General features: G+C 31.6%; 2 protein-coding genes and 1 long non-coding RNA gene across 4 annotated transcripts; 2 read left to right on the plus strand and 1 right to left on the minus strand.

Moving 5' to 3' along the window:
* Positions 1 to 81: 81 nt before the first annotated feature.
* Positions 82 to 5940, plus strand: LOC107928378 (SUN domain-containing protein 3). The gene is made up of 5 exons (XM_016859590.2): positions 82 to 320; positions 946 to 1132; positions 2550 to 3823; positions 3913 to 3998; positions 5671 to 5940. Exons 2-5 carry the CDS (start codon positions 973 to 975, stop codon positions 5918 to 5920), a joined length of 1770 nt encoding a protein of 589 aa, XP_016715079.1. The 5' UTR covers positions 82 to 320; positions 946 to 972; the 3' UTR covers positions 5921 to 5940.
* A 6262-nt stretch (positions 5941 to 12202) lies between these two features.
* Positions 12203 to 13707, minus strand: LOC107928274 (uncharacterized). 2 transcript variants are annotated; one of them, XR_005917066.1, is made up of 4 exons: positions 13477 to 13707; positions 13175 to 13298; positions 12575 to 12676; positions 12203 to 12457 (listed from the first exon to the last, which is right to left on the minus strand). It is a non-coding gene; the product is annotated as an uncharacterized lncRNA (long non-coding RNA). The 2 variants fall into 2 exon arrangements; XR_001692586.2 differs by having other exon boundaries at positions 12203 to 12481; positions 13477 to 13692.
* Positions 13708 to 14480: 773 nt separating this feature from the next.
* Positions 14481 to 25116, plus strand: LOC107928343 (dynamin-2A). The gene is made up of 22 exons (XM_041098957.1): positions 14481 to 14868; positions 15457 to 15507; positions 15622 to 15742; positions 16170 to 16262; positions 16951 to 17012; positions 17214 to 17331; positions 17508 to 17841; positions 18825 to 18972; positions 19385 to 19486; positions 19592 to 19711; positions 20148 to 20231; positions 20364 to 20491; positions 20580 to 20664; positions 20986 to 21124; positions 21851 to 21927; positions 22116 to 22172; positions 22969 to 23110; positions 23246 to 23400; positions 23625 to 23738; positions 23827 to 23894; positions 24023 to 24198; positions 24490 to 25116. The coding sequence occupies exons 1-22, from the start codon at positions 14728 to 14730 to the stop codon at positions 24705 to 24707; spliced, it is 2733 nt and encodes a 910-aa protein (XP_040954891.1). The 5' UTR covers positions 14481 to 14727; the 3' UTR covers positions 24708 to 25116.
* Positions 25117 to 25392: the final 276 nt, after the last annotated feature.

Below are 25392 nucleotides of genomic sequence, written 5' to 3' on the forward strand. Positions count from 1 at the left end.
GATTTTTGAAAAAAAAGTCTAAGCTGTAAGGCCGTTACCAAAGTGGACATAATAATAAAAAATAAATTAAAAACGGCGATGGGACAAGAGAAAACGCGGACCATTGCCATAACTACGCCGTTTCGTTGCTCTCTTTTGTTTACTTCCCCACGATACTTTCCTTCATGCTTTTATAGTCTCTATACATTCTCTTTTATTTCAAATTTCAATTTCGACAAATGATTTCTTTATTTTTTTATTTTATTTTCATTTTTTAACTTCCCAATAACCGAATATTATTATTAATCTTATGGTTCTCTTCACCCTGTAAACATTTTCAGGTGATTTGATTTGCATTTTTTTGGCTTATGATTTTATTTTTTATTAATTAATATTTATGCTCTGTTATTTGTTTGATCTTGGATGATTGTAAGATTGGATCTACACTGTGCAATTCAAGTTTCTAAGATTTTCTTTCAACTAAATTCGTTTGGATTTTCTCTGGTTATTGAATGATTTATGGTGTTTGGTTATGGCTGAGAAAATTGCTGAAATGAAAATTAAAAAAAGAAAAAAGAAAAAAAATAATGTTTTGATTTGTAGATGGAAATCCAAATTCAAATCAAGTCGGTATTGCTCTATTTGTCCTTTTTTTTTTCTTTTACAATAGTATAATTTTATTTTGGGATGTGAATATGATTGCCTTATGGAAGAATCATTGATGTCGTTTGCGATTATTGATAAATTTCGTGGTTGCTGATGTGAAAAATGGATGTCCATTTTTAGATTCGGTTTTTTTTTTTGTAAATATCGGGTCGGTGATTGAAATTTGAATTTGAAGCAATCATTTTCTTCCCCCTTATTTGGTTTCTGTTGACTTGTTTAAGTCCTTTTGCTCAATCTACAAGTTGTAGTATCTGATTGCCTATTGGTTTTCATCCACACTTTTTGCTTTTTATATTGCAGTCTGCGGGCATACTGGATTGATGTGCTATGCAGATATCACGTACAGCTCTTCTGAGAAGAAGAGCTTTGGATGGAGTTATGTCTGTAAGGAGTCGCTTCTACAAGGTTTCTCTGTCTTTGGTTTTTGTTTTGTGGGTGCTTCTCTTTCTCTTTAGCTTGTGGCTTTGTCATGGTGATGGTTACACAGGTAATCTTTTCGGTTATTTTCCTCGTCAACTTAATTGTCATCTTCTCCGAACCAGAATTGTTATTGTTCTGTTTGCTTGTGTGCTTGTGTGGGTGTCAGTCTCGATTAGATCTCTTGTTCATATATGATTATTGTGCATGCATCGAGTTACTCTTTAATGTTTTTGGTTCATCATGGTGGATTAAATAGATGTGCAGATATTACTCTTAGATTAATCTTTACTTGATTTTAAAGTGGAGTCTGTCCTCGCTACTCTCCTCTCTCTACTCTATTTTAAGCTTGTAATTGTTCTTTGAATCAGCGGGGGCATTTCTTATGCTATACTTTTGTTTCCTTTTTTGTGTGTATGTGATTATGGCAATAATCTGCCTTGAGTAGTTGGGTGCAAGTCATCCGGATTCTGGAAGGCTAATGATTACATTAGGAGAATGAAGGAGTGGATTTGAAAAAGTTTTAAACTAGAATGGTTTTACATCTTTGCTGAATTGCAATTAAACAGATAAATTGAAGAAGTGCAAGAAACTGAGGATAATATCATGCTACAGTTTCACTAGTAATAATTCAATTAAGTTGCATCAAATATGTGAGATATCCAATCAATATGAATAAGAGCATAAATCTCAAACTTGTTTCATTCAGGACATGAAGTAACATAATACTTAGAAGGGGAAAAATAAGAAGTGTTGGCACGGTTCCTTTCTATTTTTCAGTTACCCCATACTTGCCACTGCAGAGCATTTTAGCTCCAGTGCTGCTCTTCCTGTTTATGCTGAATGTTGTTGTCATCGCTGGTTCTCTTTGCCTTTAGACTTAACTTTGTTTATAAATTTAGTTGAACTTCAGAACATCAAGTTAATATATCTATGTTAGTTCTTCTGTTTTTGTTCAAGTGTCTCTTTATCTTTCCTTTTTTAATCTGTCTGTAGTTAGTTGGTGGCTCATTTTAGAAAAAAATTATGGGCAAATGTTGAAGGTAATTCTTATTTCAAATGACTTGTCTAGAATAGGAAAGAAGTTGTAAGCCATTACCCTTTCCTTGAGTTTTCTTAATCTGTATCTCAATTCAGTTTTATACTTTTTCTTTGCGTAGGAGCTTAAATACTTATTCTAGTTGTCCTTGTCATGGAACTTTGCTAATTTTTCAAGGTTTCATCGCTCTGATTCGTTAAATGTCCTATCATTTTGTTTGACTGTAGTGCTGAGAATTTAGGTATCTTTCATATTTCTAGTATTTGTCTCCTGGAGTGCATTTGTTACTGTTGTTTTCCCCTTAGTAGTACATGTGTTTACTTGGAGCATATTTTAACCAATTAGAAATATGTAGGTCTTCTTCCCTATGTACTGTTTGGATAATCTTTAATTGCTGGAGAGCATTTGCATGTCCTCTTACTAGTTGTAATCCTGTTATTTTATATAGGTGGATCTGTAGCATTTGGCTTATCAACAGGCGATGAAGCTAGGGTGGGAGACAATGAACATTCTGATTCTCCTGGTCAATGTTTGGCGGACAAATCTGGTTCTTTTTCTTCTCATGATGGTTTTTGTACAAATGGTGCTGAGATCACAGCTCTTCATGTTGATTCACCTGCAAGTGAAGAAGTTTGCAAAAATGATGTCTCTACTCATGAGCAACTTTATGCCGATAACTCGGTTGTTGATATAAAATCTGAAAACGGCTCTCCAAAGTCTGATAGACTGTCCCATTCCGTGCCTGTTGGTCTTGACGAATTCAAGAGCCGAGCATTCATTTCTAAAAGTAAATCTGGTACTGGTCAGGCAGGAATAACACATAGGTTGGAGCCTGGGGGTAAAGAATACAACTATGCCTCAGCTTCAAAAGGAGCAAAGGTCCTGGCATATAACAAGGAAGCAAAGGGTGCCTCTAATATCTTAGGCAGAGACGAGGACAAGTACCTCCGGAATCCTTGTTCTGCAGAAGAGAAATTTGTTGTTATAGAACTTTCAGAAGAAACTTTAGTAGACACCATTGTAATAGCAAATTTTGAACATTACTCCTCTAATTTGAAAGCATTTGAGTTGCTTGGGAGTTTGGTTTTTCCAACAGATGCTTGGATTAATCTGGGGAACTTTACTGCCACCAATGTGAAGCTTGATCAGAGATTTGTTCTTCAGGAACCGAAATGGGTTAGGTATTTGAAGTTAAACCTTCTGAGCCATTATGGTTCCGAGTTTTATTGTACGCTAAGTGTTATTGAAGTGTATGGAGTGGATGCAGTGGAGAAAATGCTGGAGGATTTGATCTCTGTTCAGGATAATCCGTTTGGACCTGAGGATGGAGTACGTGATCAGAAACAACTGGCTTCACAAATGGAGTCCACTCAACGCGATGATATTAATCAAAATTCACACAAGGAAATGGGATCTGAGCCACCAGTGGATCAATTAAATGTGCAATTTGATATTACTAGTAATGTTGTTCCCAATCCAATTGAAGAAATTCGGCATCAACAAGTTGGTAGAGTGCCTGGAGACAGTGTTCTAAAAATTTTGATGCAGAAAGTTCGAGCTTTAGACTTAAATTTATCTGTTTTGGAGCGGTATTTAGAAGATTTGAATTACAAGTATGGCAATATCTTTAAAGAATTCGACAAAGATATCGGAGAAAAAGATAAAGTTCTAGAGAAAATTAAATCAAACGTAAAAGATCTCACTGAAAGCCAGAATATCATTGTATGTGAAACTCTTAGTTGATTCAATAGTAGTTTTATTTATTTGAATCAGGTGCATTTGACTCTAATCATTTTGGTTTTCATTTTCAGGCTAAACATGTTGCTGATATTGCTTCCTGGAAATCTCTGGTTTCTGTGCAGCTGGATACTTTAGTCAGAGACAATGCTGATCTCAGGTCAGTTCTATCTCTTAATGCTAAATTTGCTCAAAATTCATTGCATTTTAGTTTGTTTGGTATGATTTTACTATTTTAATTTTTTCCAAAAATGATGTATACCAGTGATAACGTGTAGTTATTCACCAATAAGGTGCTGCACCTTGGTTGCTTCTGTACTAGTTTTGGGACAACATATAGTTAAAAAATGATCTTTTTTTCTTTGAATAACAGACAATTATAGCTGAACTAAAATGAAAGGAAACTTAAAACCAACAAAACCTTTAATAGGCAATTTCATCAATTTGGTTATGTTCGATCTCCTTTTGTAGCATTTGAAGTTTTTTTAAAAATATATTTGAAATAGTAAAACCTTTTTCTTGAATTCATATAAAACAGTTTCGTTTTATACTTTTAAGTAGTTATGATATAGAAAAACCAAAGTCAAACCGAATTTGTAATATCATGTATGATAACCAAGTATGATGGTTTTCTTGTTGTCTCTTCATTCTTTTGGGAATGAAACATTTGTACTATGTTTGCTGGAAAGGAAAAATGGGGGCGAGGGAGTAAGGGAAGTTATTTTTCCTTCATTGTATTTGGAAATAAAATAGAGGCAAAAGGAGGAGATTTGGGGTAAAGTTGTGATTAAAATTGTGGTGAATATACCTAGCAGGCCCCTCTATTATAGGGATCAAATCAAATTAATCCCTCTACTATTAAATGGATCATTTTAATCCCTATGCTATAAAAAAGAATCAAATAAGGTTAAATTTCAACAAAGTTAGCATTTACTGTTTAACTCAGTTAATATTTTGAAAAAAATTTATGATTCTGTAAATGAAATCTTTTGTTTGTAGTAATATTTCATGTCATTTTTTAAACCGTAATTGTTAATGCAGTTACAATTTGGCTTTATTTTGATTATTTTTAGTAGTACAAAGATTAAATTGATCCATTTAATAATAGAGAGGCTAATTTGATCCAATCTCTATAATAGTAAAACTAAGTAGGTACTTTCACCTTAAAATTGCATTTATGCTCATGATTTGCGTATACATTCTTATGCATTCTTGTGCATCCAAACGCATGTATATCATGTTAAAAAAGGAGGCACCATGGTTAGAATGTAAAACCCTGAATCAAGTCAACATCCATATAAACCATGTCCATAGGGCTATTTGCCTAAAATCTGTTCCATGCTGGTAAAAGTACCATGGAGGCCCCTGTACTTGGAGTCGGATTGCATTTTGCCCCCTATAAATAAAAAAAGCGGCAAATTTGTCCCTATATGTTAGATCAAAGAGCACCTTTTGTTAAAAATTTCATTCATTTTTGCTGTTAAAATTGGTCCCTTTACATCAACATGAGGTACACATGACATGCCACGTGTCATTGTTTGGTTATTCTGTCAATCATGCCAATTTTTAATGGTACTAATAGATGAAAATTTTTAACAGAAATGATGAATTTGCTCTTTGATTACAGGGTCTAATTTGCTCATTTTTTTAGTTGAGGGGACAAATAATATAGGGGCCTCCATGATATTTTTGCCGTTATATATATATTTTTTATTGCTAACTAAAAGTTGCATAGTTTTGAAAAATTGTTGGTCTATAAAATCTTTTTTGTGGGATTTTGGTGGGGGTTTTTATTTATGTCTAGACTGAATATAATGGCCATTAAATTTCAGGTGGGAAATCGAAAAAGTTTGGAAGAGGCAAACATCAATGGAGAACAAGTTCATAGCAGTATTTGTTGTAACGTTAGTATTCGGATTATTTGCATTTGTGAGACTATTGGTAGATATGTTGTTGAGCATTTTCAAGTCTTTTATTAGTGTTGAAACGTTGGAGAAGCCATGGAAATTTTGTTCCTCTAGTTATTCCTGGCTTCTTTTGCTCTGCAGTTGTAGCATAATTCTTTTTATATTATCTATTTAAGATATAATTTTGTGGTGGCATTTTACATTTCCAATTTGGATTTTTTTTTTTACTAAGTGCATGCATGTGCTTTGCAATTGATTTATAATTTAAACTTTTTTGAGAATTGAATATGTTAGTTTTTATTTCATTTTTAACTTTAGGGATAAATGTAGATTATCTTTGGTCCAATGTGAATTTAATTATATAAATTTTAATTTGGTGCAATTATATACATGAAATTTGAATTGCGGTTCATATGTATGTATGAAATTTTAATTTTGATTCAATTATACACATTTAAAAAATAAAATGTTTATTTTTATATTTGATCAATGTAATTATTTGTGTATATAATATATCAAGATAAAATGGTGTTAATTCGACAATATTATTAGTGATTTGTGAAAATTGAATCAAATTAAAATTTCATGTATAACCTCGCATAAGATCAAAGTTTATATATGATATTATATATTGAATCAAAATTTGTGTATACTAAATAAATTCATTCCTTTGGAGTCCCAAAGCCTTTACTTCTTTGTATTAATTTGATTATCTATTTATCTATATTTTGTACTAATTTATCTATGTTTGCTGTCGTAAGTTGACCTACAAAATTATAAGGAAATTTTTTTAACATATTGTAATGTAATATTTTCTATGAAATAAAACTTTTTTTATAATGTTTTATCAATAATTATTTATATCTTTATAATTTATCAATTAAAAGAATTATTAATTAAGTAATATTCTAACATATCTTTTTTACATGAGTGCCAAACTATTGTTTAGATATTAATTTTTTTGTTACATTTTAAAATGTTTTAATTTAATCTAGATATTAGATTCTTTTATATTTCAAAATATTTTAATTGAATCCTTAATTTCAATATTGTATTATCCAAATCCTTTCATCAATCAATCATTAATTTATATAATTAGATCGGAATTAGTTATGAAAACTTGCTTTAATGGCAATAAGAAATTCAAAATTCATCATATTTAGTACCTATAATGATTGTTTCTTATTATAATTGTCGATATCATTATCGTCACAAGATAAAATTCGCAAGCCAATGAGAGCTTGTCATTGTTGTAAAAACAGAAGACTCGAGATATTAAAGCTTAAATTGAGTCTCGTTATATATAGATTAATTATGGAACTTTTTCATATTTATTATAGTGTAAATCCTATCGTATCTAGACTTTTTTTCAAAATTATTTTGATTTAGCTCTGAATATATATTCAGTATATAATTTAATCGTGCTTTGTAATGTGGGTTCTTTCCAAGCAGGCCAAAAGGAGGCAAGTAGGAGCCTTAGCTCCTCTTGGCTCAATGAAAAGATTGTTTTATAACCCCTCCTCAAAGTTTAAATATTAAATTTAATCCCTTTTAACATTTGGTTAAATAGAAAATTATAATTGTAGCACTTTTGAAAATTTAATAAATTAATTTAAGAATTTTTAACACAATATTTTTACCTTTAGTCCCCAAATTTTATAATCTTATCTCGACTCTTCTAAATAAAATTTTTAACTCTATGTCGTTTTCGAATCAATTTAAATTTAGCTACAAATATATATTTTATATTTAGTTAAATTGTATTTTGTAATGCTTGATTGGAAAATTAATTGTATTGGTACCTATACTTAAATCAATGTAATCAAATTTGAATTAATGCTTACTCATAAAAAAAAAGTTGTTTTAATTTTATTTTAAATTTGTTCATAAAATAAAATGCGTGTATTTTATAAATATATTGTTCACATGATAAATTATTAATAAAATAATATACTTAATAGGTAAGGAAATAAAATTCTAGAAAAAAAGGAATGGGGTCATGGCTCTACGTACGTAGGAACCTATTGATAAGTCAAAAATTTGCACGCGTCCAAATTTTAACAGTAGATTGATTGCATACTTTCGATTTTAGTGGCGTACTTGCCTTTGGTATCACTTGCAAAAGCACCATGATGATCTAATTACAACGGTAATAACCAAAGCTTTTAAAATCGGATTGATGAAGTTATTATTTATCACTTTAACTAATTTGATTAGTTCAATCGGTTTATTCGGTTTGATTAAATAAATTATTAAAAATTTATTAAAAAATAAAAATATATATTTTAAAATTTTAGTTCAACCAATTTAATGACATTCTCCAGATCAATACCATGATCGATTCTCAATTTAATTAGTCTATCGATCATTTCGATTTGATTCAAATAACCATGGTAATGGAACAAGTTCAAAAGAGATTTCTAGGTAGCGGTTTTGCATGGCTATTTGCAATGGAAGAGTTATGAAGGAGGATGGGAGAAAGGAAGAGTGAATAATTAGTTTTTTTTTGGGTTAAAAAATATTTGGGTTATTTATTTTTAATTCATTTTTATTTTGATAAATAAAAAGGGGAATTTTTTTAACAAGTCCCTCATATTAGTCGTTCAAAGTTTTGGGTGTGGCTCACTATGCCACATCTCATTATAATATTCAGTCATGTGTCAATTTATGTCAAAAATTAACACCGTTAAGTTGAAATACCAAAGTGATGGAAAAAAAATATATATATATATATGGGTGCCAAAACGAACAAATTGAAAGCACAGGTACTACATTAACAAATTCATTAAAATGCAGGGGTAAAACTTGCAATTATCCCAAATATTTACTTTAAACTCTATGTTAATCCATAAATTAGTAGAAGAAAAATAATATTTAAATAATTCGTGTATTTTACATTTCATTTAATGTGTTGCTAAAATCACATTTCCTATAAAGTTTAAGAGTCATCTAAATCATTATACATTGGTTTATTATATTATGCCACGTAATCTTTACTTCAACCTTATTCTTGTTACCACAAGAGAAATGGAATTTTTCTTAATGGTGGGGTAACGGATCATGTAAATTTGGGTAAATTATATTTAAAGTCACTAAGCTATTATTAATTTTTTTAGTCATTTTATTTAAAAAAGGTTATAATACAGTTATTGGATTATTTAAAAAATTTCAGTTAAATAACTGAATTATTCTAAAGTTTTTATTTAAGTAATTGAGTTGTTAAGTTTCTTTTTAAAGTCCGGCTAGTGAGATTCAAGTAACAACTTGATGATCAGTATGGTGGATCAATAGTCATCGATGAGTAAAACAACATATTTTAGATCCAAATCGATCTGATGATTAGTGTCGAAAATCAAAGAAGAAAGTTGTTTGGATTTTGGTTCATAGAATTATAATATTCAAAGTTGTTTCATAGAAAAGCTGATCTATAGAAGAAGAAAAAAAGGAAAGGGAGTTTTCAATTGGTGTAGAGATACAAACAGAGGAGATCCTATAATAGCGATTTTCACAATCCAATGACTTAAATAAAAGGCTCGAATAGTTCAATGATCATTTTATACATTTTTAAATTTAGTGATTAGAACATAAACTTACTAATAGCTTAAGGCATAGTTTACGCTATAACTTTTTAGTAATGAGGAAATTGATATTTTTAAAGTATAGTTATCACATTAAAGAATTAGGTTAATTTTTAAATTGGTCATTAAATTATAAAATATTTCAATTGGATTCCAAAAGTATCTCTATTATATTAATAATATATTTCCATCAAATTTGTTATTATTTTGCACATAACATGTCAGCCCAAAATTGGCATGAAACATATTTAAATACATAAATTAAATTGTAAACATATGCATATCTATTATATAAACCGCTTGAATTTTACATGTTAAAAGGAAAACAAGAAATAACATGTTATTTTCCAAATATTGATAACAAATTTTCTTTGTTAATATATCAAATCTAAGCTATTCACGTAATAAATATACATATTTACAATATGACATTTGTTTAAACTAAATATTAAATTAGTGAATAATTATTTAATACACTGATATATGATTTTTAAATTTTATAAACAAGAGTTAAGAAATCATTGCATGTTTTTAATTAATATATTTTTTTTAAACAGACATGTTTTAATGTTTTCGTGCAATTAAAAACTCCACCACTAATGCATCAGGTTATAATCTTAATCTTAAGTTGTTTTTATTTCATTAAAAAATTCCGTAATAATAATTTTTGAAAAATATATTAATTTTTCTAAACAATCTAATAATTTATGGTGTGCGAAACAATTTCTATTGTTTGATAATTTTTTTAAAAGGTATTTTTTAGTGAAATAAACATAATATTAATTATATTTGCTACGAAATATTATTGAAACATTACTAATAATAACCAATACTTAATTAAAACTTAAATTAAATATTACCGAAACAATATCTTTTGACATTAAAAATTATAATATAATAAAATTATCATATAATAAATATATTATATTATAATTTAAATTTAAAGTTACGTATGAGATTAAATAATGACATGTAGAAGTTGTAAATAATAAATAAAACTGAACATGAATACTCTGTATTTGTATTATTAGAATTTTCAAATTTTATATTATAAAAATGTTTTTTCTAATAATTTATAAATTATAATCTATGTATTTATCATTAAAATATTAAGAACACTATTTAAAATTAGTATTAATGGTAAAAATATTATTAAAATAAATGTATTTAAATCAATTAACTTAATTATATTGTTAACAAAATGAAGCAACAACTGGTTAAAATTTTGTGTTGGCAATTCAATATTTAAGATTTGAGTCTTCATTATTAAATCCCCTCCTTAATTTTTCTTTAAAAAAAAAGAAGTTTTAATATGAAAAATATATTTTGTAAAATAAATACACGTTTTACTAATTTAAGTTACATTAAAGTGTTAAGTATAGCGATAAATCATGTTGCACTTTTAAGTAGAGAATGCTAATTTGAACCTTAGAAATGGCATTATCAGAAGGCACTCACAAATTCGAACATGAAAGATAAAAATGTAAAAGGACCACTTCAACCCCTTAAACTTTGATATCGAGCAAATTAGTCCCCCATCAAAAATCGAAACAATTTAGTCATTGTCAATTTAAAAAATAAGCATATAAGGACAATTAATTACATAATTTTTTTTCAATTTTACATAATTTTGTTTGGTTTAATAATAAATTTAGCTCCCAATTTTTATATGTGTTGTCTATTTATACATATTTGAAGTAAAGTTTATTTACATGTTCTTTTTGAATACTTTAGATTTTTTAAAAGTTTATACATTTTCAAGATTCTTTTAGAATCACTACCAGATCCATAGAATATGTTAATATTGAGGACTTAATTTGTTATTATATCAATCAAAATGATGTACAGTTGAAGAAAAACATTAATTATTGTGATTAATTGTCATTAATTGCTCATTTTTTAAATTAATAATGATTAAATTGCACCAAAATTTTTAAGAGAGACCAATTTACTTATATTGAGATTGAAAGAGACTAATGATGTATTTTTACTAAAAAAAAGTTACATCAAAGGGATAAAACAACATTAGTCCTCAAATTTGACAAAATTCTCCAAATCCTAGAAAATTTTTCTTCCACGTTAATCTTGGAACTCGGCCAAATTTCTAAATTTGATCATTAAGTTGGGTTTATTATAACATCTCAGTCTTATATTATCACATGAAATTTTTAAATAATATATATATTCTAGAAAAACGATGATTATTAAAAACATAAACAATTTTAATTTTTAAAATTTTTAAAGTTATGTTATGAAACAATTTAAAAACTGTCGTGTCCATATAATTCCACACAATTCAATTAAAAAAAGTTACTAAATTTTGGAACTAATATAAAGACAAATGATTAGGTACTAACCCTATAAGTTAACTTTTTTGACAATCATATTTCAAAAAATCACATTCCATTAAAGTTATATATATTTTTTCCTTTCCTTTTTACCACTTAACCAAACAAAAATGGTTAAGGCCTTGTTTGGCAGTAGAAAAACACTTTTCTACCCCGAAACAACGTCAAACATTTGTTTGGCAGTAGAAAAACACTTTTCTACCCCGAAACAACGTCAAACATTTGGAGCACATTGGGTTCGCTGTAATGAAATAGAGGCGTAATGGAATAGATGCGTAATAGGTAATTCTTTTGTTTGGTTGAATGGAATGAAATACATGCTAAAGGTATTCTTCTGTAATGGAATAGAGGTGTAATAGCATAAGGAAAAAAACTAAAATGACTAGAATACCCTTAGCAGAATTTTTTTAGGTAGATGATTATTGTTATTGTTATTAAATTTTAATAAGATTATTAATATAGATAATAAATAATTTAATCATATTTTAAAATAATTATTGTTAAATATAATTTAATCATGTGGAAAAGGTCTAATTTCTAAACGGTTAATTGCATACCACATTTCCAGCATCAGTTTTCAATGCAAAGCATTCATCCTTGTTCAAATTTTTATGCAACTCCATAATCATAAACTAAAAACAACTAAAGCATTCAATGTAATGACACCCCTCGAGAGTAATGTTCTCGTAAAAGTTTTCCTAAAAAGAGAAGGCTTCATCCAAAACAACCTTGTAATACCTCAAGCAGAAGCTGCTGCAACCTTATTCCTCGGTGCTGCTTCAGTACCTAGATCATGATCCAACACCGGAACTGAAAATAGAAATAAATATGCTTTGAACAAAACAGAATGAAAAGAAGCTTAATTATAAACCCGTCAGCAAAAAGAATTTAGCAACTCATTACCTTCTCTGAAACCAGTCTTGAACCTGCGAGGGACATGGAGTAGATACCTCATCCTACCGGTTCCAGTGGTCTTTCTTCTGTTTGCCTTCACACTCCAGTTATCTGAATCCCACAATAAAGCAAATCCCCTTAGATTTAAGGACTAACACCAAATTACAATCCAATCGTATCATATAAACACATCAAAACGCATGTTCATTCAAAGTACTTGAAGTATTACTACTGGTATAAGCACATTTCATGTAACATTACAACTAACAAATCTATGGTTTAGGAAGAAAACACATTGATTCGAACTACAAGTCCATAGTTTTATATAGAAACATCTTAAATTTTTAATCACACCATTTTTCTCACCATATTCAGGAAATTGAATTCTTAACTGAATAAACGCATTCAAAGTGAAACCCAAATAGATATTCATGTCAAAGATATTAGCTTTGATATATGAGCACATAAAGAAAGAAACCCCACTAGTCAATCCGAGAAATCTAGTTGCAAATTAGACTTAAGAACAAAGTTAACAACAAAAACGAAAAACACAATAAACGATCTTGATAACAAAGAAAAAGCGGACGAGGCACTTATGTGTCCTCTTACGAGCAGCAGGGAAAGCACAGGCAGAGCAATGACTCTTCTAGAGATGGAAGCTACGGCGACCACACCTAATGCAGAGAGTGTGGGTCTTGTTCCTTCTTTTACCAAAACTCCTTGTTCCCTTTCCCTGCACATTACCACATTTTTTAATTTCATTTTCAAATATACAAGTAGATCAAGGGGTGGAAAAAGAGAAACAAAAGAGAAATAAACAGAGATAATCCATGAAGAAATAAAATGAAGAAAGTAAAAGAAATGAACGATCAGAACCGATGGCAGAACCAATGGAAGGGAAAAGAAATTACCTGGAAGGGAAACGTGGGAGACTCGGAAGCTTGATGAGGACAAGAAATGGAAAAGAAAATATGAAAAGCAAGCGGAATCCCTAATCCACGCTGAGGGGGCGTAACGAGCAATGGGGGTAATAGGCCAATAACCGATTCGGGCTGTAATGTGATTACAGCGAACCAAACACCCATTTGGTTGTGGGCCCGCTGCATAGGGGGGAATGCATGCCTATTCCCCCCAACCAAACGTCCCCTTGGTTTTTGGGGGTAAAAAGTATATTGAAAAAATGTTTTTCTACCCAAATGTAAAAGTTGAGGCTTAGATGTTTTTGGCTTTTGCCTTTGGAGGTGCAAATTATCTAAATGCTCTTATTATATTACATATTTAAAATGTATTCAAAAATTTAGATTAATTTCTATTTTACTTATTATTATATTAAATTATCTAAAGTATTATATTAAATTATCTAAATATTATTTATTATTATATTTAACATTTTAAATTATTTATTTAAATATTTTATATATCATTATATTAATTTATTTAAATTTATTTATTATTATATTTAAAATTCTAAAATATTGTCTAAAATAAATATTTTATTTTTTTACTATAAATTACCAAATACTTTAAAATTAACAAATAGTACTTTTTCGCAACATTTTTCCATAACTCTTATTAAACATTTTTTCCAAACTAAAATTTTTAAAAATGCTTTTCAACTGTAAAAGTAATATCAAACCAGTTATAAATTTACTTCATTTTCTCTTATTAATTTTATCAACCCAAACAAAATAATTTTATTTTTTTCCCTTAATATAAATTTTTATTTTTATTTTACTTTATTTCCCTTTACAATTATTAATTTAAACATGGTGTAAATGTTTATTTATTTATGCATTAGAAATTATTAAAAATCAAAATGTAGGAGGTAAATTTTGATTTTTGAATTTCCTTCTTATGTTTTTACCAACAGTTAAAACAATGTTAAAAAAACGGCAGATAGAAAAGGAGTTGAAATGGAAAAATCACATTTCAAAACGCGAAAAAGAAAGAAAAAAAAACAGAGAGAGAAAAGACTTTTAGAGACGCTGTACCTTCTTTCCTCTCTTTGTTTTTTCAAATCTCTGAATTGTTGCTCCAGAGATCTACGCCACCTTTGATTTTGCTCCGATCTGCGCCACCTTTTAATCGATTAGTCTTCTTTATTACTCTGTTTGATTTTCACTGATCCAAAAGAGGAAACAGATCTTTAGATTCAAAAAGAAATGGAAGCGATCGAAGAGTTGTCACAGCTTTCAGATTCCATGAGGCAAGCGGCGGCGTTGCTTGCCGACGAAGATGTTGATGAAAACTCAAGTTCAAAGAGGTCTTCTACTTTCCTCAACGTCGTTGCTCTCGGCAATGTTGTAAGTTGTTCATATCTTAAGTAAATTTTTTATTCTTGAATTTTTGAAGCTTTTAATCTGCTTTACAGTAAACTGTTTGTCGTTAATTGCTCTATGTGTAGATTGGATTGAGTTTTAGTTTTGTTTTTGTTCATCGGTTTCGGTTGAGCTTTTTCTGTATCTGGCATGCTGGCAGGAGTAGATCCTTGAATTTTGGGGGTTTTGTGGGTTTTTTTTCCCTTGAGATTGGATTTCCTTTACTGATGTCTAATTACTAAGTTTGATGGGGAGTCTAAGCGATAGAGACGAAATCCTTGGCTGATTTGTACTTTTGTCACAGGTTAGAAAGGGTTTTGAGCTGTAGGGTGAAAAAATCACCGTTGCTTCTTTAAAGAAGCTTGAATGTCATACTCGGTCTTATTTGAACTTCATTTGGAATTTGATTTGCTGTTTTCTTATTCTAAACATGTTTGCTAGTATTAAATATAATATTAGGAATTTTAATGTAACATTGCGGTATCACTTTTCTTTCAATTTGTTTGCATATAGAAATGTAGCCCTGACTATTTTTCTTTCATCTCTTTTTTTTTTTGTTGAAAAATTGCTTAGGGGGCTGGGAAATCTGCAGTTTTAAACAGTTTAATTGGACACCCAATTCTGGTAAGTCGGCTTGCTCAAGTTTCTTTTCTGGGATATCCATTTTGTTTCTGGTTGAACTGAAGTGAACTAAAGCGCTTATTTTTTTCCTAAATTTTTGCTTTCTTTCTTACCCAGCCAACCGGTGAAAATGGTGCTACCAGGGCTCCTATTAGCATTGATTTACAGAAGGAAGGTTCTATAAGCAGCAAATCGATTATTCTGCAAATCGACAACAAATCTCAACAAGTTTCTGCCAGTTAGTATCTATGTTCAAGGCTCATAATTTTACAATTACATACATACACAGGCCCATAAGTATTTTATTTGAGTTCTGGTAAATATTGTGGCTCATATTAGAAACATCTTCCTAGGACCCTCATGATATCACTAACCTACCCTGATGCTTAATAAAAGCTGCTGAAGAAGTTGAGTTTTGAAGAAGTAGATCTTGGAAGTGTTTATTGATGTTTGAGATGCATTAGGTAGATGTATCTGAAACCCATTTGCTAGTGGAAAATAGGCTAGAACATGAATCTAGAGGATTCAAAGCCATAGTAAACCTCGAACTGGGCCAATAATCACGCCATGAGACAATTTCAGATCTCACCAGGATGGAATGTACATAACTATCTTGTTTGAAACACCTACTCATGTATTTCTTGAATTTTTTTGTTGTTCTATAGGTGCATTGCGGCATTCTTTACAAGACAGGTTAAGTAAGAGTTCCTCAGGAAAGAACCGAGATGAGGTTTACCTTAAGCTGCGGACAAGTACAGGTTGATTCTTATGTTAGATATGTTTTTTAATTTTTTCTGTTCACATGTTAGATAAGTTTCAAAAGTTTGTCTTGTTTATGGGTAGAAACATTTAATGGCTTGATTTTAAAGATTGCTCACAAGTATTATGCTGGTGTAATAAAATTATCTTTTAATTGCATGGAAACTTTTACAGGAATTTCGGGATGATGACAGGACATCTAAATATGATAAACTGATTGGGTGGAATTATTTATAATGTCTGTGTATAACGATGCTCTCCATAAATGAGAGATACTTTAGAAATGTGAACATTCTTCACAAATTGAGCTAGATGAAGAACTATCCTGTGAATTATTTTGAGTTTCAATTCAAGCCTGCAAAATGTCTAGGTATCTAAGGTGAAAGGCTGTTTGAGTTTACCTCTTTGTAAGTGGAAAAACATTTGCAAAAAGAAAAAAAAAAAAGAAAAAAGAGGAGCCCTCAGTTAATGATAGAAATGCTGATTTGTGAGCTCTAATGGGGGTTAACTCTGTCAAGCTTTAATTCCATTAGAAGGCTTTTGATGGTTACTACTTCAAGACCAAATTTCTGCTGCTTCTGAGAATTTCCATTTGGTTTATTTGATTCCTTGCTACCTGTGCATATACCAGATTACTTTTATTGTTTACTGCATTGCCTTTAATCTGACATGAGTTTTATTCCTCAGCACCTCCCCTGAAATTAATTGACTTGCCTGGACTGGACCAGCGAATTATGGATGAATCAATGGTAAGTGTTGGTTAATGGTTTAAGACCATTTCATTTGCAAGTGTGGGTAGCTTAGTGTTATATTTTAGTTTTGGTGGACGCTCTCTTTGTTCTTGTGATGGGTATTCTTTATTCTCTGTTTATAGGTATTTGGTATGAGTTGCTATTGTATGGCAAATGAAATGTTATTTAATAACAACTTTGGTTATGGCTTTTGTGTAGATTAGTGATTATGCTGAGCGTAATGATGCCATTTTATTAGTTATTGTTCCTGCGGCCCAAGCACCAGAAATTGCTTCATCACGAGCACTCCGCCTTGCCAAAGAGTATGATGGAGAAGGTAAAGGAACATTGTTTGTAGTTTTTATTTACTTATTTTTTCTTGGATAAAGGCTGAATTAGTTCATTGAGTGAATAATTTTCCTCTCTTCTCCTTCGTTTGTGTTCCCACTACCTTTATTCTTCCTGAAATCTTCTTTAGTGATCAATTCAGCCAGCTTTTTGTGTTAATGATAGGTACTCGAACCATTGGCATAATTAGCAAAATAGATCAAGCTGCCTCTGAGCAAAAAGCACTTGCGGCTGTTCAGGCTCTCCTGTTAAATCAGGGACCACCAAAGACAGCTGATATCCCATGGGTTGCTTTAATTGGTCAATCGGTTTCAATAGCTTCTGCACAGTCTGGATCAGAAAATTCTTTGGAAACAGCATGGAGAGCAGAGTTTGAAACCCTCAAATCCATACTAACTGGAGCTCCTCAGAGCAAGCTGGGAAGAATAGCTTTGGTCGATGCTCTTGCACAGCAGATTCGTAAGCGCATGAAAGTCAGGCTTCCAAACCTCCTCTCCGGGTAAATATTTTCTACTTCCTTTCATGCATCTGTATGGTCTTTTATACAACTGAAATGCTGTAAATGTATTTTTGTCCGTCTTATTTGGCTTCCAGTTCTCTAAAACAGGCACCTGTTAAAGGCTTATTCAATAATTATTTATGAAATTTGTTGAACAAATCTTGATTTCTTTGTTGATTAGTGTTTGCAAACTACATCTACATCTACATTGTATGTATTGTATGTTTAGCAATTACTGATAACTGAAGTTTTAAACAGTATTGTGAGGTTAGCAAACGTATCTAGATTAGACCCAAGTTTGTTGATATATTGATGTGTATATTACAGCTAAAATTAAATTCAAGTATAAAAAAATGGAATATAAAAAATTGTAAGCCTTTCATCACAATCTCCATCAAAATATTATTAGAACATACAAAGTTACAATACTAAAGCTATTTGGTACATACGCCATACTATATGAGATTACACAAGAAAGTATGCTTTTCCTTATAAAGTAACAGTTATTTGTACCCTCACTGTATTTGTATTTTAAATATTTTATTATGGTTAGCATTGTTTGCTAGTCACGTAATATAATAAGTATGACATTTTTGTGTTTGTGACATTTTACTGTTTCTTGATATTTTTGGGATACATCATTAATGTACGGTGTATTTCAAACATTAATTTTCAGAGTTGCTATGATAAAATGGATATTTTAGGTATACTCAGTATATCTATAAAATCTTCAATACTTTTTTGAGTATATTCCATAAAGTGCAATACAGATGAAAGCAGGATTATATATGGCTGTCTATGGATACCCTACTCTTATCAAGTAACATAACTGAATCTAATGTGCCACGATGTTCTGAATGCTATAAATGAAATTGGTTAGTCCTAAAAGAGGTTAAATCAGTATTTACTCTTTGATGCATGGCAGTGTTTTTCATCTCAATTTACTCCACTTTCTTATCCCTTACTCCTTTGTGTCAATACAGGTTACAAGGGAAGTCCCAAATTGTTCAGGATGAGTTGGTAAGGCTTGGTGAGCAGATGGTCCAGAGTGCTGAGGGTACAAGGGCTATTGCATTGGAACTCTGTCGTGAATTTGAGGATAGATTTCTGCAACACATTACAACTGGTGAGGTGAGTGATAAGTCTACTGAAACTAGATGTTAAAGAAAACTGCTATAGGAAGATGACATGGTACGGCTTCTATCGTTACTGTGACTGTGAGTATGGAGAGCTTCTTTGAAACTCTTCCTGGAGAAATATTAGGGTTCCAATATTGAATAGTATGATCTCTGTCCATGGAAAATTGTCATGAACTAGTGATTTGGAAGCTACTTTATACCATTGATTTTCTGGCAAGCTTATTTTGCTAGTGGATGCCAATATTTAACTGGCTAAATATGACCGTTTAAAGCAGCACTTTTTGAGCTGGTTGGCCCCTTGTTTTCTTTTGTCTTTTTCTGTCTTCAGTCATCACATCCAAAAAAAAAATTATGAAGTTTCTTTTTTAAAAAATATCAATTGAAATAAGGATCTTCTCTTTCAGGGTTCTGGATGGAAAATTGTTGCCAGTTTTGAGGGGAATTTTCCTAATAGGATCAAGCAGCTTCCAATAGACAGACATTTTGATATCAATAATGTCAAACGGGTATGTTTTGTCCCAGTTTTACTGTCAAATTTTTATTTATTCAGTATCTTCTGTTGCTTTTTAGGATTTTTCATGTTCTCCGACTTTCTATGTTTATTTTGTCAGATTGTATTAGAAGCTGATGGTTACCAGCCATATTTGATATCCCCTGAAAAGGGTTTGAGATCTCTAATAAAAGGGGTGTTGGAGCTGGCCAAAGAACCAGCACGTCTTTGTGTTGATGAGGTAAGTCTAATGTTAGTGTGCTTCCTTTCAAATTGATTTTGCCTTGAACTTGGAAAATTTGGCCATTTCTGATGCTTTATGTATTATATAAAAGGCTTCCACCTTTTCCCTTCTCATGAAGGTAGCATGTTAATTTGTACTTCTTGTGTTAGCTTAGAATCTTTTGATATTGTGCAACTTTGTCCTGTACCCTTCTTTAATGTTGCTACCCTACTGTGCAGTTGGACTGTGTGCTCTTCAGTTATAATAGAATTGCTCTACTTTTTCTATTCATTGAGTTCTCTTCCTATGATGTAGTTTTTCTCTATTCCCCACTGAACGAGAAGTACTATTAATTATTTTGATTTGAGTGAATTTAATAGTTCTCCTTTAACTCCTTATTAGCCGACTTCAGCTTACCATGTGTTTTCTATGTTGATTTCTGTGTACTAAACAGGTACACCGTGTCCTAATAGACATAGTTTCTGCTGCTGCAAATGCTACACCTGGTTTGGGAAGGTACCCTCCATTCAAGAGAGAGGTATTATATCTTAAAAAGTTAAACTTGTTTGCTTTCTGCTGTTGTTCCTTCTCTATTTAGTTTCAACTTTGTTTGAAATCGTTTTGCCCCTTCCCCCTCTGTAAGGCTTAGCTTTTTTTTTTTTTTTGGTAGGTTGTGGCCATTGCTAGTGCTGCCTTGGATGGGTTTAAAATTGAAGCCAAAAAAATGGTTGTGGCACTTGTTGACATGGAGCGAGCTTTTGTACCCCCTCAGCACTTTATTAGATTGGTGCAAAGGAGGTATTTGCCACCAGCTTTCCAACTCACATGCTTTCCTGTATTTACCACTAACGTTTTTTATTGTCTCAATTCTTTTTATTTACTTTAGGATGGAAAGACAGCGCCGGGAGGAGGAGCTGAAGAATCGGTCCTCAAAGAAAGGACATGAAGCTGAGCAGGGAATGCTGAATAGGGTAGGTTCTTTTCTTGAATGCTATTCTTTCAGGGATTGAAGCAGATGAACATCTCTAGCTATGTTGCTCCAATTTCTCTTTTTTTTTTTTCCAAGTACTAGTGTCGAACAAATATTTGATGGACATGCACGTGCTTTGTACCCACTACAAACAGAGAAACAATTCAATGCACCTTAGCTGACACTTATTCCCAAGTCTTAGCAGCATAATTTTTATTTTACTTTACTTTCATGTCTGAAGTTGTTAATACTTTACTTTCATGTCTGAAGTTGTTATACTGGCTTATGTTCTTAATATTGCTTTAATATTTCCTTTTCTTAGGCACCAAGTCCTCAACCAGGTGGTCAGCAAACTGGTGGAACCTTGAAGTCATTGAAAGAGAAATTTGGGCAGGGTGAGAAAGAAGTACAGGAGGGGTCTGCTTTGAAAGTTGCTGGTGCTGATAAAGAAATAACTGCAGGTCTGTTCATTAACTCGCTCACATTATATTACTTGATTATAACTGAAAACTCAAGTTCTTGGTTATACTATTTTTGAGCATTATTTTAATGCTGTGCTCTTAAATAATGTGGTCATTAATAGAAAATTTATAGGCATTGCCAGTAGAAATGTAAATTACTAACTTCTGAGGATTGGAACCACTTTATTGTTTTAGTATGCTCACGATAGGTAAATTGTGTTCCTGAGGTAGTATGGAATTGAATCTGTTCATATCACATTCTAGATTTAACATTTTGGTTTTGCTTAGACAGTTGAATGCACTACTTGGAATGGTGTTCTAATTTCTATTTATGCAGAATAATCTGCCTCCACCTATGCCATTCTCTCCATCCTCTTCTTTTTGGTTATATGTGGAATCTAAGAGAAGTTTTAACTATCTGAAACGTGGACTCTTGTATGCAATAAACTTTTCCCTTTAACAATTATTGCTCTCAGTTACTTTCATTACTTATGGTTGAAGCAGTTTATTTCTTTATGTTATCGGATATCTTGATTTAGATTTAAAAATTTTTTCAAGACATTACACTTTTTGGTACAAAATGTTTTTCTTACACTTTATCATGGATAATTGCCTTCTTAATTTTCCCCAACCTGCTGCATTTTTGTAATTGTTTAAATGTGGATGTCTCTACAGTCTTATTTAATTTCTATGGCAATGCTGCCTTTGACATTTTTTTATCTACAGGGTTTTTGCTGAAGAAAAGTGCTAAAACTAATGGATGGAGTCGGCGATGGTTTGTTTTGAATGAGAAGACTGGAAAGGTTTGATATTTTTTCTTAATTTGTTAAGAGACAGATCTATTTTGCAAATCGGGATGGCACTATACTGTCCTTTGTGCTATAAGCCATATATACTTCTAAGTATTGTGTGATTGTGATTCAGATATACATTACTTTGATAAAAGTTTGTAAATGGTTGAATTGATTCTGAACTGTTCTCTATTTCTCAGCTTGGCTACACCAAAAAGCAAGAGGAAAAGCTTTTTCGAGGTGTCATCGTGTTAGAGGTAAGAATACGTTTCTTTACCTTTTAATTTTGAGGCCATTGTTGTTGTTTTGTATCTGTTAAGTGTTTTGAACATTTCAAGTAATGAGTGCAAGTGTTTTGGTACTTTACTTATTTATGGGTCTATAATAACAAAATTGGAAGTGGAAATAATGTTGAACTAAAAGTAGTATAAGTGGTAGAATTCTATTTTATCAGTCACTGATTAGATATTAATTAGATTTATATGCAAATAAATATGAAGGGACAGTTAAGGATAATAAAATTTGGTATCCTTATGGCTTATTCCATCTAAAAAATGTCTGTCATGTATTACTACCTTGGTACATTGTGGTTCTCAATATATTATGCATCTTGTTTTTATATAGGATGTGTCAAATGTTCTAGCAGATTACCTTTCTATTACCTTATGAGGTTGCTGGCTGTTGTTAATTTTGGGTAAGGGGTTTGAGGCATTTGGTCGTTTTCATTTACCAAAAACCTCGACTTGGCCAGAAATCTGAATATATTAAAATAGGAGTTCGGTAATCTGCTGTCTTTGTAACTTTTAGCCATTCACCTGACTTTGTTTTGAGCAAAGGGAAGGAAATTTTTATTTATTTATTTTGACGAGGTCTTGTTTTTTACTAGAGTTGTACTCATCTTTCTAATTTCAAGTTTAAATTCATACTAATTATTCTTTTTATGTTATGACAAACCATTTTAATACTTTTTGTAGTAATTAAGCTTTTTCTCGTGTTAAGACACTAGATAACCAAACGAGGCACTAATTTTCTATCTCATTTGTTCCTGTGCAGGAATGCAGCATTGAAGAAATACCAGATGAGGAAGAACCTGCCCCAAAAAGTTCGAAGGATAAAAAGGCTAATGGCTCGGATAAGCAACCGAGTCTTGTGTTCAAGATAACTAGCAAGGTTCCTTATAAAACTGTCTTGAAAGGTATGTTTTCCTCCCCTTTCTTCCTTCTATTGAAACCTGGTTTTCTTGACCCTCTCCTTGTTGTTTATCGTGCTTTCTTATTATTAATAAAATCATTTATTAGAAGATTGATTGCAACTCGTGTTTCTCTTGCAGCTCACAGTGCTGTTGTGTTGAAGGCTGAAAGTATGGCTGATAAGACTGAATGGTTAAACAAATTGTCAAAAGTTATTCAACCTTCTACAGGGCCAGTGAAAGGTGGACCTGATGGCACTCCCGGAATGCGACAGAGCCGTTCAGATGGTTCTCTTGTAAGTTAGTTAATCTTATTTCCATCTCTGCCTTCTTTTCTGCATTTTATCAGTATATCAAATGTTTGCTTTTTCAATGGCTTATGTGATTGTTTATTTATCAACTATTTTGACTGTATTCTTGTCCCTATAGAGGTGAACATTAAAAGTGTCATATCACTGTTGGTTGTCCATTTTTTAATTTTAGAGTTGTACCTTAGTTTCTTCTTCCTTGTCACATACAGGATACAATGCCTCGAAGACCTGTTGATCCTGAAGAAGAACTTCGATGGATGTCTCAAGAAGTTCGTGGTTATGTTGAAGCTGTATTGAACAGTTTAGCTGCCAATGTCCCCAAGGTAAAGCTTAGTTCTTCGACCCAGCCCCTTGTCTATCCTGGTAGTGGGATGTAAGAAAGCTTATATCTTTTTCTCTGATGGTGAGCAGGCTGTTGTTCTTTGCCAAGTGGAGAAAGCTAAAGAAGACATGCTAAATCAGTTATATAGCTCCGTCAGGTTGGGTACCCTTCTATATCTATTTCTGTGTCCATGAAATTCTTTTAGGCCAGTCTTTGGGAGTGTCATTTTGTGGATTTTCTTACGTAGATATCTTTGCTGAATACGGATTGTTTTTGACTGTGTAGTGCTCAAAGCACGAATAGGATTGAGGAGCTACTTCAAGAGGATCAAAATGTAAAGCGTAGAAGGGAGCGTTTTCAGAAGCAGTCATCACTTCTTTCAAAATTAACGCGCCAACTTAGCATACATGACAATCGAGCTGCTTCTGCTTCTGATTGGTCTGACAGTGGCGCTGGGGCAGGTGCGTAAATGCTCTTTGTAAGAAGGCTTGAATTTTTACTTGTTTAATTTTTAACAACAAAGGATACAACGTCCTAACTTATGGAGTATCTGCCCATTGAGAGCACCGAGAAACTACATTTAAAATTAGTCTTACTTTCCATTGAACCCTATCTGTCAATCCTACCTTCCTATGTAATCTTTACGGTTTTTCTTGTTGAACAGCCGTGGGGTTAACTTCTTTTACTCTCCTTACTCTGATAATCTTTACATCGTGTCGACATTATAAATTTTTGGATTTTCTTGCTCCCAGAAAGTAGCCCGAGAACAAGTGGTGGCTCAGTTGGTGACGACTGGAGGACTGCATTTGATGCAGCTGCTGCTAACGGCCCTGTGGATTACAGGAGGTCTGGCTCTAACGGTCCAACACAAAACGGTGACGTGAATTCTCGATCAGGGTCCAACAGTCGTCGTACCCCTAACCGTATGCCACCTGCACCACCACAATCTGGCTCCGGTTACAAATATTAATGGTCATAATTCTTAATTATGAAAAGCCTACTTCATGATTTAAGCATTTTATCTTTTTTCAAAATTCTCTACAAATAGCCCATTAAAACAGGAGACTTGACCGAGACGAGACAGACGTGTGTGTGTAAATAGGACCATAGTTGCTATATTTTTCAAGTTCAACGGCTGTGTCCTAACTTTGGATCTAATTTTTCTACTCAAGTTTTGTCTTATTTTTATTAATGTTATGTTTTTTTTTTCATTTTTATTCTTGGTTATAATTTTCCTATTTTAAAATCCATCCTCCCACGGATTTATTTGATTGTATTGACTATTATTGATGCTAAAAAATTGTATTCGGATTTAAGGACCGTTCATTGGGTGGAGGATATTCTATTGTATTTCTCAATAAGATGTCTACTTTTTTTCCCCTCTCAAAGTACTTTTTAAGTTTAGTTGATATTCTATTTTAATATTTTAAAAATAAACTCAATCATTATATCAAATAAAAAATATAGTAGTATTTTATTTTTCTTAACATTTTAATATAAATTTATCTTTAAAAATAATTTACTTCAATTTCCTGAAAGGTTTTGCTAATGAGTGATTATTCATATTTAAAAGTATTTGACGATGTTATTAAAAGAAATTATCTTAATGAATGTCCTAAGAACTATTACTAGTGCCCAATTTCTTTGAGAATGGG

This window comes from Gossypium hirsutum, chromosome D08 (assembly GCF_007990345.1).
Source record: "Gossypium hirsutum isolate 1008001.06 chromosome D08, Gossypium_hirsutum_v2.1, whole genome shotgun sequence".
NCBI lineage: Eukaryota > Viridiplantae > Streptophyta > Magnoliopsida > Malvales > Malvaceae > Gossypium > Gossypium hirsutum.